General features: G+C 42.5%; 1 protein-coding gene across 2 annotated transcripts in view; it reads left to right on the forward strand.

Moving 5' to 3' along the window:
• The window catches only part of med27 (mediator complex subunit 27), a 128638-nt gene that overhangs the window by 36906 nt on the left and 70155 nt on the right, over window positions 1-21577 (forward strand). For both annotated transcript variants that reach the window (XM_062998486.1, XM_062998487.1), the window contains exon 3: window positions 3218-3348. In XM_062998486.1, the coding sequence (XP_062854556.1) occupies window positions 3218-3348 (131 nt within the window). The remainder of the gene's footprint in view (window positions 1-3217; window positions 3349-21577) is intronic.

Consider the following 21577-nt stretch of genomic DNA (forward strand, 5'->3'; position numbering starts at 1 on the left):
CCTTTACCCTCAGCCTCTTCAATAAAGCAGTGGTCGTCTTAGAGGTGTGTTTGGGGTCATTATCATGCTGGAACACTGCCCTGCGACCCAGTTTCCGGAGGGAGGGGATCATGCTCTGCTTCAGTATTTCACAGTACATATTGGAGTTCATGTGTCCCTCAATGAAATGTAACTCCCCAACACCTGCTGCACTCATGCAACCCCAGACCATGGCATTCCCACCACCATGCTTGACTGTAGGCATGACACACTTATCTTTGTACTCCTCACCTGATTGCCGCCACACATGCTTGAGACCATCTGAACCAAACAAATTAATCTTGGTCTCATCAGACCATAGGACATGGTTCCAGTAATCCATGTCCTTTGTTGACATGTCTTCAGCAAACTGTTTGCGGGCTTTCTTGTGTAGAGACTTCAGAAGAGGCTTCCTTCTGGGGTGACAGCCATGCAGACCAATTTGATGTAGTGTGCAGCGTATGGTCTGAGCACTGACAGGCTGACCCCCCACCTTTTCAATCTCTGCAGCAATGCTGACAGCACTCCTGCGCCTATCTTTCAAAGACAGCAGTTGGATGTGACGCTGAGCACGTGCACTCAGCTTCTTTGGATGACCAACGCGAGGTCTGTTCTGAGTGGACCCTGCTTTTTTAAAACGCTGGATGATCTTGGCCACTGTGCTGCAGCTCAGTTTCAGGGTGTTGGCAATCTTCTTGTAGCCTTGGCCATCTTCATGTAGCGCAACAATTCATCTTTTAAGATCCTCAGAGAGTTCTTTGCCATGAGGTGCCATGTTGGAACTTCCAGTGACCAGTATGAGAGAGTGTGAGAGCTGTACTACTAAATTGAACACACCTGCTCCCTATGCACACCTGAGACCTAGTAACACTAACGAGTCACATGACATTTTGGAGGGAAAATGACAAGCAGTGCTCAATTTGGACATTTAGGGGTGTAGTCTCTTAGGGGTGTACTCACTTTTGTTGCCGGTGGTTTAGACATTAATGGCTGTATATTGAGTTATTTTGAGGGAAGAATAAATTTACACTGTTATATAAGCTGCACACAGACTACTTTTCATTGTGTCAAAGTGTCATTTTGTCAGTGTTGTCCCATGAAAAGATATACTTAAATATCTGCAGAAATGTGAGGGGTGTACTTACTTTTGTGATACACTGTATATATACAGTATATATGTATATATATATATATATATATATATATATATATATATATATATATATATATATATAATTGTCACACGTAACTAATGTTGCTGACTTTTGTTGTACACAAGTCATTTTTTGCGAGTCACGAATCGATTCCGAGTCATTTGAAACGAGTCCAAGTCAAGTCTGAAGTCGCTGTGTGTGCGACTTACGTGCGACTCGGACTCAAGTCTCAGCCTCGTTTCAAATGACTCGGACTCGACTCGTGACTCACAAAAAATGACTTGTGTACAACAAAAGTCCCCATCTCTGCCTAGACACAAACAGAGTAACGTGGTGTATGCTGTTAGGTGCCGGGAGGATTGCCAGGAACTGTACATTGGGGAAACTAAACAGCCACTGGTGAAATGGATGGCCCAACATAGATCAACCTCTTCTGGCCAGGACTCACCTGCAAGCCAGTGGCCACTCATTTAATGATGACAAAAAGGAACGCTGGTTTGAACAGGGAGTCAAAGAGGCCATCTATGTGAAGAGGGAATGACCATCCCTGAGCTCTTACAATGCCGTGATAGGAGCTATACCCCAATCATATGTGAAAGGCATACATGGCCATTGTAATTAATGGTCATTGTGATTTGCATATGGACCTGATCACCGGTTTCATTGTTATGCAATGGACCGCGATCGTCTGTTATGCAAATCGGCTGCATATAAGGTTGGGTTTTTCACCACCAGCTTAGATTGAAGAAGTCACTTGGATGAATGATGAAACATATGCATCAAGAGGTTCTTTGATAGCACTTCTCTCTCCAATAACTTATCCTCCAGTTTTCTGCGAAGCCTCCAGAAGTTGAACGTGGTGAACACGGGCGGTGTAAAACTGTAAAACGGAGGTGATATAAGATCGAGAGGTTGCACTGACAGATGGTTGTCGTACAGAGTCCCGTCACATTCAGCTGCGGTGATCCTGACAGCCGAGTGCCACAGCCGAGTGCCACAGCGTTACACCTGCGTGTTCTCCAGACCTGATAGCTTTCACACCGTTTCATCACTCAAGCAAGGAGGCAGCCGACAAGTTCCGCAGAGCGCACCGACATCAAAGCCGAAGATGCTCTCCGCTCAACCAGCCTGCTCATGTTACTCAGAGAAGGAAGGAACCAAAAGTGAAACATAGTGACCCCTCAAATCTCAGTGCTGTGCCTTCAATAATCTCTAACTGGCTGTGACAAGAAGTAGTGACTCACTGATGCAGGAATCCTGGGCCGATCCTGGGCAGATATCCAATAGTATTAGTCTAGTAGTAGTAGACCTGCTGCAACCCTGACCAGGATACAGTGGTCAATAGAAGTTTAGAAATAATTGGTTTAATAATGGGGCAATAGAGGCGCCCAGGTAGCGCACCGGGAAATTCTGCTAGCACACCGGCGCCGAGATTCTGAACTCCTCAGTTCGAAACTCGGCGTTGCCACCGATCATCTGGGCGGCATCTAGCGGGCATAATTGGCAGTGCCTGCAGCAGATACTAATTGGCCACCATATCTGCTAGGGCAGGATGACCGGACTATGTGTGGGTGGGATCTTCATACGCTGATTGGCGGAAGAGAAGCCTGTGCAGAATGTATGGGTGAGAAGAGGAGGGCTGTGCGCGTGTCGGAAGAGGAGTGTGCAGTGGCGTGCTCTCTTCGGATGCAATCGGGTATCCCTCAGCAGCGGAAGACAAATTGAGTGCGCTAAATGGGGAGAAAAATGCATTAAAAAAAAACCAAATAAATAATGGGGCGATAGAAGCAGCCCAAACCAAAGGTTTTAATCTAAATAGGTCTGTATGTAGAGGCCCGACTGGCACCACTGGCGATTCAACTATAGGCTAGCGCAATTTATCACTTTGGCCACCCAAGCAGCCTCACTTCCAAAAAGTCATGCTTTATCCTTCTTTCATTCATCATGCTGTCTGACCTGGTGTGTACAGGGTTACCACATTTCATATTTTATTTTATATTTTTATTATTGCTGCAAAATATTTTTTTTTTTTTCTGGTCGTTTAGTTACAGTACCATGCAGGCTTGGCATCCAGCCTTCTGAACCAGCAGTCACTCAAGCGCTCAGCCAATCAGATTGGAGCATCAGCAAAGAGAAGACCAAAGGTCCAACCCAGCACCTTGGCCCTGCCCACACAGTGAGTCTCATCAATCTCATTTCATGATAATTCCTAGCTTTGTTTCTCTCCACAATTTGTATTTGACTTTCTTGGAAATGTCAGAGTTTTATTTTAGAATGATATAAAATGAAGTATCGCTGTTTTTATGGCAACCAGTCGGAAACACTTCTCTTCGCCTCTTCGTCTTTCAAAAACATCAAATGCTGAACAATAATCACTTCCATCAGCTTGTTGGACATGTCATTCCAAATTCACTTCTCTGCCTAACACAGTTAGAATGAGTGTTTTAGTTGAGGTACCTTATTAGCCTTCCACTCAGTGTAGACCTGTCTGGCTGTTCACCTCTGACCTCCCTCACCAAGACTTTATCACCCACAGAACTGCCACTTACTGGATGTTTTTGTTGTTTGTTTATTTTGTACACCATTCTGTCTGAACTCTGAATACTGGTAACACAGTTAAACCAGCCTGACTGGCTCCAAACATTTTACAATCAAAGTCACTCAGATTCCATCGTACATCACATGATGTAAACGTTACCGGAAGCTTTGGATCCATATTTGTGTGATTTTTTTTTAATTATTATTATTTTTTTTTTAATGCAGTGCGCTGCTGCCACATGAATGGCTGATTGGTTTGTTATATGTAGGGCCCTACTAAATTCATGGGAAAATGTGCTTAATTTCACAGTGCCACATTTTACGGCAGTTATTAAATAACATACATAAGTTAAATGATGTCCGTGTTTTGACACCACTGTTGTTCCAGATCAAGTGGCCACTGAGTGTGTATGAGGGTTCTTCAAAAAGTTTCCGCACTTTTTTTAAAAACTCTATCTTTATTTAGAATTTAAAGACCAATGACACTTACTTTTCTACATAGTCACCTTCCGATGCATTTCTTCCAGCGTCGTACCAACTTTTTTTTTGTATTTTGTTTTTATGCATTTTCTCCCCTTTTTTCCATTGACTTTTAGTGCATCCAATTGCCAGATTGCATCACACTTCCTCTCCACTAATGCCGATCCCCGCTCTGATTGAGGAGAACCAAGCTAAACCACACCCCCTCCGACACGGGGGCAGCAGCCGTATGCATCTTTTCACCTGCAGTAGGCGAGTGCTAATGCAGATCAGCCCTGTGTACGGAGAGACACACTCTGATCATGCACTCCTTCCCCGCCCCTGTGCAGGCGCCATCAGTCAGCCAGCAGAGGTCTTAGTTGCATCAGTTACGGGGAGACCCTATCCAGCTTACCACCACCCCACCCTTATATGAACAACAATTGTTGTTCATGTGGCCGCTCAGCCCAGCCGGATGGCAGAGCTGAGATTCGATACAATGTATTCGAGATCCCAGCTCCGGTGTGCTAGCGTGTGTTTTTACCGTTGCGCCACCTGACCGGCCTACGAACTTTTTAATGCCATCAGCAAAAAATTTACGTTTAAACACATAGCCACTGATGCACCACTGCTTTCACGTTATCATCACATGAAAATCTTCTTCCCCTTAAAGCTTCTTGGAGTGGTTCAAAAAGGTGGAAATTAGATGGCACTACATCCAGACTATAAACTCTCTCAGTCTCTCAGACACGACCAGTTACTACTCCTCCCACCCTCACCGTTTCCAACCAAAATATAAGTGCGGAAACTTTTTGAAGATCCCTCGTATTTCCATCTTTAATCTACTCGCAGTTAATCACTGAGCAGTCTCCTCAATATTACAATGTCATAGTGTACAAAATAAAAACATTTATTTGACTTTTTATGGCTCCAAAATGCAAAAAGTGAAAGAAAAGCTGCGAAGTGAAAATACATAATCTGTAATATTATTATTGTCCTATTTTCTTATTAGTCATTATTATTGTTGATGTCTTATTGTGATTAAATTATAAATCAACCGTTATAATTAGTTTTCATGTACAGAGAAAAAAAACGTTCAGGCATCTGCCGGGGGTTCTGGAACGTGTTCACCATGGTTAAGCAAAGACTTGTTTGTTTGTACATAATTAATGGTTTTCTAACCATCCCAAAGCTAGTGCAACTTCAGCTTGCTAATTCTGTTTTAAAAATTCCTCATTAGCAATTGAACCACCTTTACCTAATAATTACATTTGCTGAGTTTGAAAATGCTAATATTTGGCTGCTTGGCTGCAGTGAACGTGCTAAAACTCAGCAAAATGCAAAGTCTGGACTGCATCGAATCCTCAGTGAGTCATTTTAGGGTCATTATGTTGGAGGCCTGGATTTCATCAGGAACAATGCTTCTTAATAAGAGAAAAGCTAAAACAATGGGGCGGTTGTTGGTCCTTAAAGCTGTACGGAGGATCACGGCCGGTTTCACCGCTGATGTAGTTGGCGGAGCGCGTACAGCAGCAGGAGAAGCACTTCATTGTTTCTAGAGTGCTGGAGGGGTCAGCGGTGGGGCGCTTTGATAAGTGGACCGTAAGAGTGACAGCAAGTAGGATGAGAGCAAAGAAAGCACGAGCTTGAGCTGGAGATGAAAGCTGGATGAAATGAAGAGAAGCTGGAGAAATTGGAAGGAGAGGGTCGAGATGATGATGAGCAGGTGCTGCTCTTTCCTCCCCATATACAGCTTTATCTGAGAGCTCCAACAGACTAGCATCCTGAAATAACATTATGGAAATACAGCCGAGTCAAAAGTTCCCGTACAATTGTATTCATTGTGAATGTCATAGCAAGGGATTTTGATGATTTCAACAATTCGTTTTTAGTGGCTGAGTGATGGGAACAAATATTTATTTGACCAAGAGAAAGTTAGGTTTAAAAATCTATCAGTCTACTCATATTCCCATGTTGTATCTTTCCTCCACTGCTGCAGGCCCCTACCATGACCCAAGAGGGCCATACCTGACACATGCCCCCTCTGCCACATGCAGTACCTGTTTCTTTTTAGCTGCTTGAGATGGGTTCATATACAAGGTACCATCTCTGTGCAGGCGCCTTTGACCAGCCAGCAGAGGCCGCAATAATAATAAGGAATGCAGTCGTAAGGAACCCCGTCAGCCATTCTTCTTGACAGACACAGCCAGTAGTGCCTGTTTAGGCATCCGACTGATCAATTAGACAGATGTGAATTTAAAACCTGAATCCCAACAGTGGTGGGCTAGCGCTATAGACCATTGTGCAACCCAAGTGCCCACAAAACAAAGTTTAATAGTAAGTACCAACAGTGTGGTGGTCTAATGGCTTGAAGACTTGATGTGATGGAACCTGGATGACCTGCCATTTTTGAGGAAGCAATGGCTATTACTTACCATCAGAAACAAACATGATTGGGTAGTGTACACAAGGAGGTGGCTAAACAGCCTGGCTATTGGGAGGTGCACTTGTCAGTGCCGGTTAAGCCTTGATACATTTAAGGGAGTTGGGCCAGGATGGGCATGTGGAATAAAAGTCTGGTTGTAAACTAGATCCAGCATGGCAACCACTTAAAAATATACGGGAGCTGCTGAAAGAGGAAAAAAATTAAAAGTCTAGTATGATGTGAAAGCATCTGTTTGTGACCTGAAGCTGAGGTTTAATTTGCTTATTTAGTTGTATAATGATTCAAAACACAAATGCAGGTGTGACTCTGAATGGCTTAAAATAAACAGAAAGAAGCTTTTGGAGTGGCCTAGTCAAAACCCTGACTTATACTCAATAGATATTAGATACACTGTGGCATGACATTAAACTAGGGTGACCATGCGTCCTGTTTTTTGGACCTAAAAAATGCGTCCGGCCGGGATTTCTAAATCACCAAAAAATGTGATTGGATTCACTTTCTCTCACGTCTCGTAAAATACCTAGGTGCAAATGAAAATTCACAAATTCATTACAGAAAGGTCGGTATCCTCGGGAAGTCAAATGCATGATCTTCAAAGATGACACAACATGTCAGTAATAATTAAAAGGTGCCACAAAACTGCAGCTAAAAGAAAAAAGTTCAACAGGTAAAAACCAGGTAACACAGAGGATGTTACTGCTGCAGAGGGAGTTTTTGCATTTCATATCATGACAGCATCACAACAGCTACAGTTCAATGGACTGCACGTCTGCACATCTGCCTTGTTAAAAAGTCTTTCCCTGATTCTAAATCTGAGTAAACATTTCCAAATCTGTGTACCAAGGTAGAGATTACTGTCAACGCCGTGATAGCTGCACATTCTGCCAAAATAGCTCTACTAATGAACTAGTTTATTTGTTTTCTCCCGACTTCTTAGCGCGTCCAACTGCCCAATTGCGTCATGCTTCCTCTCCACTTATGCCGACCCCTGCTCTGATTTGAGAAGAACGAAGCTAACCCACGCCCCCTCTGACACATGGGCAGCAGCCGTATGCATCTTGTCACCCACACTAGGCGAGTACATACTGTATATGTGAATCAGCCTTGTGTCTGGAGAGACACACCCTCATTCGCACTCTTTCCCCGCCATCAATCAGCCAGCAGAGGTCACAGTGCATCAGCTACGAGTAGTCCCTATCCGGCTTAATACCCCACCCCTATATGAACAACAGGCCAATCGTTGGTGGTTTAGTTTCATGTGGTCGCTCAGCCCAGCCGGATGGCAGAGCTGAGATTCGATATGATGTATTCAAAATCCCAGCTCTGGTGCACTAGCGAGTGTTTTTACCACTGCGCCACCTGCATTTACATTTACATTTTCGGCATTTACCAGACGCTTTTATCCAAAGCGACTTACAGTCTAAGCAATTGAGGGTTAAGGGCCATGCTCAAGGGCCCAACAGTGGCAACCTGGCAGTGGTGGGGTTTGAACCAGGAACCTTCTGCTTACTAGTCCAGTACCTAAACCGCTAGGCTACAACTGCCCCTAAGCGGCGAGAACATTCAATTCTTGAAATTGATTTGTGTTCGTATAATATGCCTGTCTTCATTAAAATATCTCCTAAAACATAACCACAACTGTGGTGTCTGACACTTATGAAAAACTCTCAGAATTTGTTGCATCCTGAAGGCCCTGATGTTCCTTCAGACTTTACTGTAGTAACGGTCTGTTCAGCTGCTTTGGCTTTCCCCTTCCTGACAGGAACCTACCGTTAAGGGTTTTTATAAAGTGTAGTTGTCATGATAAATCTGCTCTAAAAGGATTCACGCTGGCCAGCTTTTCCCTACATCATAATGCTGCTGTGCATTGTGGGTCTGTGAATAAGGCATGCTGATGTTAAGGGCGAGCACAGCGAGGTGAACAGGGTCGACAGCTTCTCTGTCAGGTCCTATCGTCCTGATGAATTTGCCATTTCTAAAAGGAGCGGTGCATGAATTATGCAGTACAACCTTCATGCCAGTTTCCTTGCATGTGTTTTTTTTTTTTCGTTCCCTATCGAACATCGCTGTTCTGCATCACAAGCTGGTTCTGCAGCTGGACCATCTAAAGAAACGCAGCGAGTCCTGCTGTCCTGACATTTCAGATCTTAATTCATCAAATTGTTGGAGTTCCTTTCTTTGAAAAATGAACACAGGTCTATCAGTCTAGGTACAACTAAAGTTTTTAAGTGATCAAGGGCGCCACAGTTCAGGGGGTTCAGCGGCCTCACTCGCTAGCCTACCATTGCTGGGATCTTGATCTCTCAAGTTAAATCCCAGCTGTGCTATATACCGGCTGAACACCTACACAGTCACATGATTGGCTGTGTGTCTTTAGGTGATAGGGACAATCGTCGGAGCAGTGAAACAACAGTTAGCACAGAATGGATGTTCCAAAGTCCAACACCCAATGTGATGTGACTAGAGCAGTAGTAGTCACGTGGTTGCTTGAGATGTGGCTAGGAGTCTAAAGTACAGAGATGAGCAACATGTCTGTCGTTAAGCTGTTGTAAAATGTTGTAGGCAGATAAGAAACAACAGTTAACACAGAATGGAGGTTCCAAAGTCCAACACCCAATGTGATTTGACTAAAGCAGTAGTAGTCACGTGGTTGCTTGAGATGTGGCTAGGAGTCTAAAGTACAGAGATGAGCAACATGTCTGTCGTTAAGCTGTTGTAAAATGTTGTAGGCAGATAAGAAACAACAGTTAACACAGAATGGAGGTTCCAAAGTCCAACACCCAATGTGTTGTGACTAGAGCAGTAGTAGTTCAGCAATGTAGATGTTCAGCAATGACAAAGTTGAATCTATCTATCTATCTATCTAGTCACGGGGTTGCCTGAGATGTGGCTGGAAGTCTAAAGTACAGAGGTGAGCAACATATCTGTCATTAAGCTGTCATACAACGTTGTAAGCAAATAAGAAACAACTCACACAGAATGGAGGTTCCAAAGTCCAACATCCAATGTGATGTTACTAGAGCAGTAGTAGTCATGTGGTTGCTTGAAATGTGGCTGGAAGTCTAAAGTACAGAGGTGAGCAACATGTCTGTCATTAAGCTGTTGTAAAATGTTATAACCAAATGAGAAATGACAACTGGCACAGAATGGAGGTTCCAAAGTCCAACAACCAATGTGATGTGACTAGAGCAGTATAAAGGGAGGCCCACAGTTCTGTTTAGTCAACTGTAATCCTTGTTTTCATTTATTATCTGACCTTATTTTTCCACTATACAAGTCAAGTCACCTGCATGGGGAGGGCGGTTGATTACAGACAGCAGTGCCTGGCTTTTCGCATGCCATGCTGCCCTTTGTGAAAAGTGAAAAAAAGCGATCAGAGGTTGCACTTGTGTCAAAAGGGGCGTGACACAACCACAGACCTTCTGTGTTGGATATGTAGGTGGCAAGAAGAAAAAAAATAACAGAATACACTACTGGCCACTTTATTAGGAATACGAGCTCTCTGCTGTCCGACTGACACTCAGTTTTGCTATTGACCGGTTGTATCTGTATGAGAGGAGATTGTCGCTGTCTGGTCGAAGTACCTGTACTAGAAATGGATGATATGAAGAACTGAGCGTTTATCTACAGATGTGATGTAGCTCTCTCTGAGACTGTTGTGGCCAGGTGAAAAGATGCGGCTGGCAGCTCCTGCGCTTGACAACCACGGCCCTCCTCTAGTGGGGGTTGGGTGGCGAAAGGAACAGACGCAACAGAATATATTAGGCATGTCATACTAAGACTGCATAGGAGCTCAAGGTTCTAAATAGATTGTTTCTTTTTTTTTTGGTTCTCGTTGACATGATTGCATCACATAATTAATGTGAATCACCTATTTGAACACCCACCTCTCCCCAAATGGGCACTGTTGGACTCCTGTCTAATGATGGGGATGTTATTGAAGTACACTAATCTTAATGACATGTTAATGAGAGCACTTGGAGATGACTCGGTCTTTTGTGACATGTCAAGTGTTCTTGATGGAAGCAGCTATTATAAGACGGTTCAGTGTGGCCATAAAGGGATACACATGATCAACAGCAACACTCAGAGAGGCCGAAACAATGCTTAATTGGTATTACGGGACCTAGTCTGTCCCAAGAAATGATCCTTTTAATCATTACCCCACCAGCAGCAGCCAGAACTGTGTACCCAGCATAGATTAAGTCAGATTATTTATGCTGTTTATGCCAAATCTGGACCCTAATGCACATGTCAAAGCAGAAATTCATCAAAGATTTATGACCTATGTGGTCGTTTGCGCTTGTCGTCCATCCACCTTAAGGTTTAATGCGTTGAGGCGTTCTAAGACAGCTGTTCTCAACCTTTTTACTCATAGACCCCTGGACTCCTGCATTTTCTGGGATCCCCTTCGATATGGATCACAATTTTATTCGTACACTTTCAGCAAGGATGGCAAAGGTAGTTTGAATCTCTGATGAAGGTACAACCCCAAAATCAGAAAAAGTTGGGACAGTATGAAAAATGCAAATAAAATAAAAATGCAGTGTTCCTTACATTTACTTTGACTTTTATTTGATTGCAGACAGTTTGAACCCAAGATATTTCATGTTTTATCTGCTCAGCTTCATTTCATTTGTTAATAAACATCCATTCCTGCATTTCAGGCCTGCAACACATTCCAAAAAAGTTGGGACGGGGCAATTTAGGGCTAGTAATGGGGTGAAAAAACTAAATAATGATGTGATTCCAAACAGGTGATGTCAACAGGTGATTGTAATCATGGTTTGGTACAAAAGCAGCATCCAGGAAAGGCTGAGTCTTTGATGAGCAAAGATGATCAGAGGATCTCCAGTTTGTCAATAAATGTGTGAGAAAATGATTGAAGTGTTTAAAAACAATGAACCTCAAAGAAAGATTGGAAGGGATTTGCATATTTCTCCCTCTACAGTGCATAATATCATTAAACAATTCAAGGAATTGGGAGGAATTTCAGTGCATAAAGGCCAAGGAAGCAAGCTTAAGCTGAACCGCCCGTGATCTTCGATCTCTCAGACGGCACTGCATCAAGAACTGCCACTCAACAATAGCTGATATAACCACATGGGTGAGGGATTATTTTGGCAAACCTTTATCAAGCACTACAATACAGAGTTACATGCACAAATGCCACTTAAAACTTTACTGTGCAAAAAAGAAGCCTTATGTTAATGTCCAGAAGCAGTGTCGACTTCTCTGGGCTCTGAGGCATCTAGGATGGACCATCACACAGTGGAGACGTGTATTGTGATCAGATGAATCAGCATTCCAGGTCTTTTTTGGAAAAAAATGGACGCCGTGTGCTCCGGACCAAAGACAAAAATGACCATCCAGACTGTTATCAGCAACAAGTCCAAAAGCCAGGGTCTGTCATGGTATGGGGCTGAGTCACCACCCTTGGCAAAGGTCATTTACACTTCTGTGATGGCAGCATTAATGCAGAAAAGTACATTGAGATCTTAGAGCAACATATGCTGCCTTCAAGACGTCATCTTTTCCAGGGACGTCCACGCATTTATCAACAAGACAATGCAAAACCACATGCTGCTCACATTACAAAGGCATGGCTGCAGAAAAAGAGGGTACGGGTACTGGACTGGCCTGCCTTCAGTCCTGACCTGTCCCCAACAGAGAATGTGTGGAGAATTTTGAAATGAAAAATGTGACGACGACGTTCCCGTACTGTTGCACATCTTAAGACGTGTCTGCAGGAAGAATGGGACAAAATAAAAGCTGAAACACTAAATCACTTGGTATCCTCGGTGCCAAAACGTCTTTTAAGTGTGGTGAAAAGGAATGTTAACATTACAAAGTGATAAATGCTTTACTGTCCCAACCTGAAATGTAGGAATGGATGTTTATTAATAAATGAAATGAAGTTGAGCAGATAAAACATGAAATATCTCGGGTTCATCCTGTCTGCAATTAAATAAAAGTCAAAGTAAATGTTTTCATGCTGTCCCAACTTTTTCTTTTCAATTATGTGATTGACAAATCAAATACGTGTCCATTCTCAAAGACTTAACGTAGGCATTTTAAAATAGATCTACATGACATCACAAGAAATCTTCCATATGCTAATAGCTTGTTGATTTTCCCGACCCATCACGTGTGATTCTGTAACAGGACCAGGGTCACTGAGACCCCCTAGTGGACCTTGGCCTCCTCGTTGTGAGCCACTATTCTTTTTTTTTTTATGCACTTTCTCCCCCTTTAGCGCGTCCAATTGCCCAATTGCATCATGCTTTCTCTCCACCTATGCCGATCCCTGCTCTCACCGAGGAGATTGAAGCTAACCCACGCCCCCTCTGACACGTGGGCAGCAAGCCGTATGCATCTGATCACCCACACACTGACGATTGTTGTGCCACCTAGCGTTGTGTACGGAGAGACACACCCTAAGAGCACTCTTTCTTCATCTCTGTGCAGGCGCCTCTAATCAGCCAGCAGAGGTCATAATTGCACCAGTCTGACAGAGAGAGACCCATATCCAGCTTAGTCCCGCCCATCTGAACAACAGGCCAATCGTTGTTCATGTGGTCGCTCAGCCTCAGCCGGCAAGGCAGAGCTGGGATTCGATACGATGTATTCGAGATCCCAGCTCTGGTTGCAGCGTGTGAAGAAACCTCAAACCGAATAAAACGCACACCAGAATAATAAACTATACGAAGCGAATTCCATCATTGGGTTAAAATGCCACTCTACCTTATGCCAGTCTAACCTTAATAATTTTCAGCAGCACATTTTTCAGAGTTGCTTTGTCCCCAGTTCAGCTGATAAAGACCAAGCTAAAGAAATAATTAGCCAAGAAAAAAACATGGCCATTCCATGCTGGTGTAGTATTTGCCCTTCTTTAAACTACAAAGTCAAAAAATGATTGATTATTTAATGCCACCATATTAAAGCAGCATGCTGGTGTAATTCAGCTCCTGAGTAAGCACTGAATGATTACCCGCAGTTCTGCACTCCGTACGTGTAGATATTAATCCTCCAAATCAAAATTGGGCGACATTTAATCAGCTAATCCGGCACCGAGGGAGCCAGGCCTCGCAAAAATAGACTCACAGCAGCTATTTACACGGCAGTTATGGCTTCTAATGGGTAAAATAAATCTGCGTGATTATGCTTGTACCGGTAAATCCACTCATTAGATTTGATGGGACCAATTAAGCTGTTTCAGAGTCATTAGCATGTGTCAGTACAAGCAATTATACTACAAACTACACAAAGCTGAGGTTAAACTGATTCAGTTAAACTGTTTACACTGGTACAGGTACAAATTTAAGCCGACTTTATATTGTATGCTAATGAGACTGAAGCTGCTTATCAAAATTTTTATAAGGATCCATTGATTTGGAACGCATAATGCCAAATCCCGCATTGTAATCCCACTCCTTATCACCTGCCAGAGTTTTGTCTGGTCAACCTTATTTTATTTATTAATGTACACAAGTTGGGACAGTAAAGCATTTACCACTTTGTATTGTTGCTATTTCTTCTCAGAACACATAAAGACACATTTTGGCACCAAGGATACCAAGTGTTTAGTTGTTTCAAGTTTTATTTTGTCCCATTCTTCCTGCAAAGTGCACCAGTACAGGATTGTCGTTGTCACATTTTTCCTTTTAAAATCCACACATTCTTTATTGGGTACAGGTCAGGACTGCAGGCAGGCCAGTCCAGTACTTGTACCCTCTTTATCCGATGCCATTTCTTTGTAATGTGAGCAGCATGTGGTTTTGCATTGTCTTGTTGAAAAATGCATGGACGTCCCTGGAAAAGACGACGTCTTGAAGGCAGCACATGTTGCTCTAAGATCTCAATGTACTTTTCTGCATTAATGCTGCCGTCACTTAAAAACATTTATTTATTAATTCATTTTATTAAGATTTTAACGTCATGTTTTACACTTTGGTTACATTGATGACAGAAATGGAAGATTCATCAGTTCACAAGTCTTCAATTCAGCTCACTCGCATGTCTTTGGACTGTGGGAGGACACCAGAGCTCCCGGAGGAAACCCACACGGAAGAGGGAGAACATAGGAAACATAGAAGACACAGGGAGAACATGCAAACTCCACACGGAAAGGACCTGGGCCGCTCCTCCTGGGGATCAAACACAGATGATTTAGAATTTTAGCCACAAGCAAAAGTGCCTAAATATGAAATTACATTACTGAGTAATAAGCTGAAGTTAGAATTTCAGTGGTGCTATCAGCCCATCAGGTTTTCCTTTAGACGTGATTGGCTGTGTTGGGGGAGTTGGGATTGCCGAACAGCCTAGCCATTGGGAGGTGCACTTGTAAATGTGATCAGTGCTGGTCCCAAGCCTGGATAAATAGGAGTGTCATTTTATTTTCAGCATTTAGCAGACGCTTTTATTCAAAACGACTTGCACTATATAGTCTAAGCAATTGAGGGTTAAGGGCCTTGCTCAAGGGCCCAACATGAGCAACCTGGAAGTGTGTGTGGCGAACCTTTTTTTATTTTTTTTATTCTGTCTCTCTCATAGTGGCGGAGATCATGAGCTATGCTCAGTGCTCAATATCTACTGGTAATCGCCACATTGCTTGGCTCATAATTTCCATTAGGTTAACTTTGCATAACTTTTTGGTTTTGCCAGCTCCACCCACTTTGCTTTGGCAGTGTTTGCTCTGCCTACTTTTTCCAGAAATCACCAGCTCTAATTGAAAATCAATGACATTTGGTCGTTTTGATGCATCTCATCGCTCCCAGTCTGAATATAAGGTAACAGAGACTCTTAGAGACCCCCAGACTCTTAGAGTAAACTGAGTGGAAATTGGTTTAAAAATGGTTGTTTTAAAAGATAAACGTTCCCAAAGCTACATTGTTTATAAAAAAGAGAAATAATCATTCAATGATAATGGTATTTGTTCAGGAAAAAAACTAATCACACTCAAAGTATTGTGGCAATTAACAACAGTATAGAGTTTAGCTGTAGATTAAACCACACACCTAAAATAAATCAATTCTGTTACCAAAGCACATGGTGGTTGAAAGGTGTGTAATTTCACTGGTGCATTGCAGCAGAACATCTACAGCTGGAGCGATATGAAAATTTCAGTCACTGGTGATCTTTGATTAGAGAGATGAAGGCAGTACCCCCCCTCCCCAATCCATCAGCATTCATCTCAGCCTCTCGCACAGCCACAAGAAAAGGCTATTTGATCAGTTTGTGGCATTAATCATACAGCGCCAAAAAAATGATGCCCGGTTCCACGCAGAAGAACAAAGTCTGAGTTTTTATTAGGGGGATGTGATGTTTGGTTTTGGTTCCAACTCTTCCACCCACACTCTTATGTGGAAGACATATTTATTCATTTTTTCAGAATGCTTGCAATTGTAATTTTGCAGAAAAGGTTTCATCATCCTGCCAGGCAGAGATGATCATCAGGCGCATTAACATGCGGGGCTCTGTACCGAGTGGGTTCTTTTAAAGTGCCTATCAGAACCTCCCCGACGTCTTTCTCCACAGAGCTCTCATTAACTTTGCATTCCGATTGCGCGGCGGAGAAATGAAACGTCTCCTTGGCGAGTGGTCATACGCGCAGCTCGTTTATTTCAGTTTGTTCCTTTAACGCCAAACCTTACACGTCAACATGAAGCCCGAAAATGCACTACAAAGATATGACTTCAATCTGTTCACATAAACCACATTTATAGGTTATTTATTACTAAACAAATCTAAATGTTTCCCATTTTGGTGAGTGTTTAACTAGAAAAAGTGTTCAACCCCTTTTATTTTTGTTATTTAATATAATTCCAGTCCATATACACCGATCAGCCATAACATTAAAACCACCTCCTTGTTTCTACACTCACTGTCCATTTTATCAGCTCCACTTACCATATAGAAGCACTTTGTAGTTCTACAATAACTGACTGTAGTCCATCTGTTTTCTGCATGCTTTGTTAGCCCCCTTTCATGCTGTTCTTCAAAGGTCAGGACCCCCACAGGACCACCACAGAGTAGGTATTATTTAGGTGGTGGATCATTCTCAGCACTGCAGTGACACTGACATGGTGGTGGTGTGTTAGTGTGTGTTGTGCTGGTATGAGTGGATAAGACACAGCAATGCTGCTGGAGTTTTTAAACACCTCACTGTCACTGCTGGACTGAGAATAGTCCACCAACCAAAAATATCCAGCCAACAGCACCCCGTGGGCAGTGTCCTGTGACCACTGATGAAGATCTAGAAGATGACCAACTCAAACAGCAGCAATAGATGAGCGATCGTCTATGACTTTACATCTACAAGGTGGACCAACTAGGAAGGAGTGTCTGGACACGGTATCTAAAAACTCCATCAGCGCTGCTGTGTCTGATCCACTCATACCAGCACAACACACACTAACACACCACCACCATGTCAGTGTCAGTGCAGTACTGAGAATCATCCACCACCTAAATGATACCTGCTCTGTGGGGGTCCTGACCATTGAAGAACAGGGTGAAAGCAGGTTAAAAAAATATATAGAGAAACAGATGGACTACAGTCAGTAATTGTAGAACTACAAAGAGCTTCTATATAGTAAGTGGAGCTGATAAAATGGACAGTGAGTGTAGAAACAAGGAGGTGGTTTTAATGTTATGGCTGATCGGTGTAGATTACCCATTCTCAAGTGTTAAGGCTATCCTTTTCTCCCACTTCTGATGAACTTACACTAAACATCCTGCTGAATGCTAGAAATCAGGCATCAACAGTTCAGTCATTAAGATAAAGTCATGTGAAATTAAATTGGCAGTAAATAAACTTAAAAAGAGCCTCACAGTAAAGATAAACCGGAGCAGCGTGCGTGCGTGCGTGTGTATGTGTGTGTGCCTTTAGAAGATACGCTTTGTTCACAGTATCGCTATAAGTGATTCATTGATTCATGAGTTGATTCGTTTTTATGTGAAGCGTAAGTTTCTCTTCTCGGTTATCTCTCCGTGTTTACTGTTATTAATTAAATGTCGTGGTTTTAAATAAACACCAACTACTACAGAACATTTTGTGTGACTCTTACATTAAAAAGCTTCATTAAAAAGCTTAATTAAACTGCTATTACCACAGATCTGTAACCGACCGTCAGACTCGTTCCGTCTAAGGAGCTAAAAGTTTTCTAAAAGTTCAGCAGATGATCCTGAACTAACGAATTTGGTAATGAATAAACTTTTGCCTCTGATTGGCTCTGTAACGTTTTCTGTTCTCATCTACATCACAAGTAAGAACCGCTTACGATTTACCAAAGTGAACCAGGAGTTTATATAACGTTCTGATAGAATCGACTCAGATGTGACCGGGTTGAATTATCTTTTTAAAGTAAATATTACAATCAGCAAAATTACATCGTAAGAGCTTTCACGATGGTTTCTGTACGATTGTTGATGAATGGTGATGTGATGGTTGGTGCTTCGTAGCTCAAAGTCTGGATCAATCCACTGAGCTGTTAACTTAACGTGATTTTTATATATCACACGATCGGATCGGCTACTTTTAGGAAATATCGCCGATAGCATATTTTGATTAAAAATCGGCCGATACCGATTCATAGTTAAATCTCTAGTTAAAACTGACCCTATGGGTGTGTGTAATGATTGGAAAAAGAAGCTCATAATAAGCAGGAAGTTAAAATAATGCTGTAGCAGAGCCTGAAGGAAGTAGTTAGACTTTAGGAGCTGTCACAGCACTTTTAGCCAACTTAAAAAAAAAATCAGCCTGAATTTGAATGGGAATTTAATGCAGTTTGCACTATTTCCACACTGTCTAAAAATGCATCACATTTAACCAAGATCCAGTTTGTATTATGAGTACGCATTTATTAGCCATTAGTCACACTAACTGCATGTGTATTAAGTGTGTGTATTAAGTCTGTGGTGACACTATCGGCTGGTATCATCAGTGCCCAAATGTGTTTTATAGTGTTGTGAGGAGTGAGGCAACATTACAAAATGGTAAATGCTTGCCGCTCAGGTGGCGCAGTGGTGAAGTACGCTAGCTCACCAGAGTTGGGGTTTCGAGTACATTGTATCAAAGCTCAGCTCTGCCTCTCTGACTGGGTTGGGCGGCCGCACGAACAACGATCTGCTGTTGTCCAGGGTTAGAGGGTAAAGAAAGTCGGATCATAGGTCCTCATAACTGGTGCAACTGCTGGCTGACTGATGGCGCCTGCACAGGGCTGAGGAAAAACGCTGGTGGGGGTGTGGCCCTCCGAGCACAGTGCCCGTCAAGTGTATGAACTCGACTCGTGCAGGTGAAAAATTTCACAATCCGTACTGACTATGCGTGCCGGAGGGGGCGCATGTCAGTTGAGAGGCGTCCTCAGTCAGGGGTGAAGGGTCGAATCAGTATAGAGTACGCATTCAGGGTAAATTGGACACGACTAGACTGGGGGATAAAAATTGGTGGAAAAAAGTGGGGAAAAATAGTAAATTAAAAAAAAAATGGTAAATGCTTTACCATCCCAACTTTTTTGGAATGTGTTGCAGGCCTGAAATGCAGGAATGGATGTATATTAACAAATAAAATGAAGTTATGCAGACAAAACATGAAATATCTCAGGTTCATCCTGTCTGCAATCAAATAAAAGTAAATGTAAGGAACACTGTGTTTTTGATTTGTGGTTGTAAAATCAAGGCATTGAAAGCCGTGTTGCCATGCTTTTACATGGAGATTATGCCGATTTCACACCTGAGTGGCGAGATGCAGTGGGATATTAAAACGTGTCCGGTCTTGTAACTTGGCTGGCTCCCCTCCGTGCTGCCGATTGAGGTGTTATTGCACACTCCATTTGATTACCTTTAAGATGCGCAGTTGCCAATGATCTGACAATAGCACGTCAGAATATTAACTACGTGCAGATGTGATCTTCATAGGAAAATAAATGAATCAAGAATTGAGTTTTAAGGTCACCCTAACTTGTTTGTTGCACAAAGCTTCATGTGTAATGAATATTGAGATATTGATGAGAGGATGAGATCTGGTCCAAATAATGGATATTTAAGCAATAGAACACGAGAGGGAGTGTGTTATCGCGAATAACACATGACCTCAAGTGTTCTATTGCTTTTATACAACAGTTTTTACAAAATAAAGAAAGAAAATAAATCAAAGAAGCCCTGAATTTCATAATAAATATGCTTTAATATTGACAATACCTTCCGCCAAAAAGTAGTTCCACAACGAATATAAAGTTTAACACTACAAAGCAGACATCCCAAGTTGCAAAAACTCATTTTAGGGAGGTAAGAACAACAAGAAGAAAAAGTCAAGAACCGAACTCTTAGGAGCTGCTAACTGGGCTATTAAGCTAACTGTTCGCGTTACAAACACATTAATGTTCCCTACATAGTGCACTAGATTGTGTATCGGATAATGCATTCATGTTCACTACATAGTGCACTAGACAATATATTAGACAGCTGATTTATGTTCCCTACACAGTGCGCTAGATTGTGTATCAGATCGCGGATTTATGTTTCCTACACAGTGCACTAGATTGTATATCAGATAACGGATTTAAAACGTAATCGGGAATAAAGTCTGTGTCGCCTGCGTGCGCGTTTGTGTGCATGAAGCTTGTCGTTACTGGCAATGCGTCAGCGGAGTAATACCATTGTCGTGTGAAAAGACCGTTCTGTTATCACGAATATCAGCACAGTTAGAACGCTTCTCAACCAATCAGACAAGGTCGGAACTAACTGTTGTATAAAGTGATATGACAGCCTTTTTCATCTCTAACAAACACACATGAACTCATTTAAACATTATGACCACCTTCCTAATATTGTGTTGGTCCCGCTTTTGCTGCCAAAACAGCCTTGACCCGTCCAGGCATGGACTCCATTAGATCCCTGAAGGTGTGCTGTGGTATCTGGCACCAAGATGTTAGCAGCAGATCCTGTAAGTTGTAAGGTGGGGCCTCCATGGATCGAACTTGTTTGTCCAGCACATCCCACAGATGCTTGATTGGATTGAGATCTGAAGAATTTGGAGGTCAAGTCAACACCTCAAACTCGTTGTTGTGCTCCTCAAACCATTCCGGTACCTTTTTTGCAGGGCGCATTATCCTGCTCAAGGAGGTCACACACATCAGGGAATACCATTTCCATGAAAGGGTGTACATGGTCTGCTACAATGCTTAGGTAGGTGGTACGTGTCAAGTGTTAAGTAACATCCACATGGATGGCAGGACCCAAGGTTTCCCAGCAGAACATTACCCAAAGCATCACACTGCCTCCGCCGGCTTGCCTTCTTCCTATAGTGCATCCTGGTGCCATGTGTTCCCCAGGTAAGTGACGCACACGCACCCGGCCATCCACATGATGTAAAAGAAAACAAGATTCATCAGACCAGGCCACCTTCTTCCATTGCTATGTGGTCCAGTTCCGATGCTCACATGTCCATTGTTTTTGCATTAAACATTGACATTAAATTTATGAATTTAATTTATTGTATTTTTATTAGATAATAAAATATTAATTATATATTATGTATGTAAATGTGCCAAATGGTCAGCAATTACCGATCGTATACTACTTGCTGTTAATGCTGCAGTATAGCGCTGGATCAGAAGTCTCAGCTGAGTATTATTAAGTATTCCTCCCTCATAATTCTCTTTATATTTTCACCTCAGGTTGAGTGTCGGTGTGCATTCACATCTGTACACTTTCTGTATTATATTAGACTGACAGTGCAGAGAAAGTGGACTTTCAGTGCACCTCTAACTTTCAAATGACTTCTTTAACTAATCCCTCCACCCCCCCACCAACCTCCTCTCCAGCACTTCTGTAATGAATTATTTTTTCTTTTTTGTGCATGGAACCAGTCCCTCAAGTCTATTGATAGCTGATGGCAAAGGAGATTTTCATTAAACCCTTATTAGCATTGACCCGCCAATACATGGAGGAGGACTCTTCT

Source organism: Trichomycterus rosablanca, chromosome 7, assembly GCF_030014385.1.
Source record: "Trichomycterus rosablanca isolate fTriRos1 chromosome 7, fTriRos1.hap1, whole genome shotgun sequence".
Classification (NCBI taxonomy): Eukaryota; Metazoa; Chordata; class Actinopteri; order Siluriformes; family Trichomycteridae; genus Trichomycterus; species Trichomycterus rosablanca.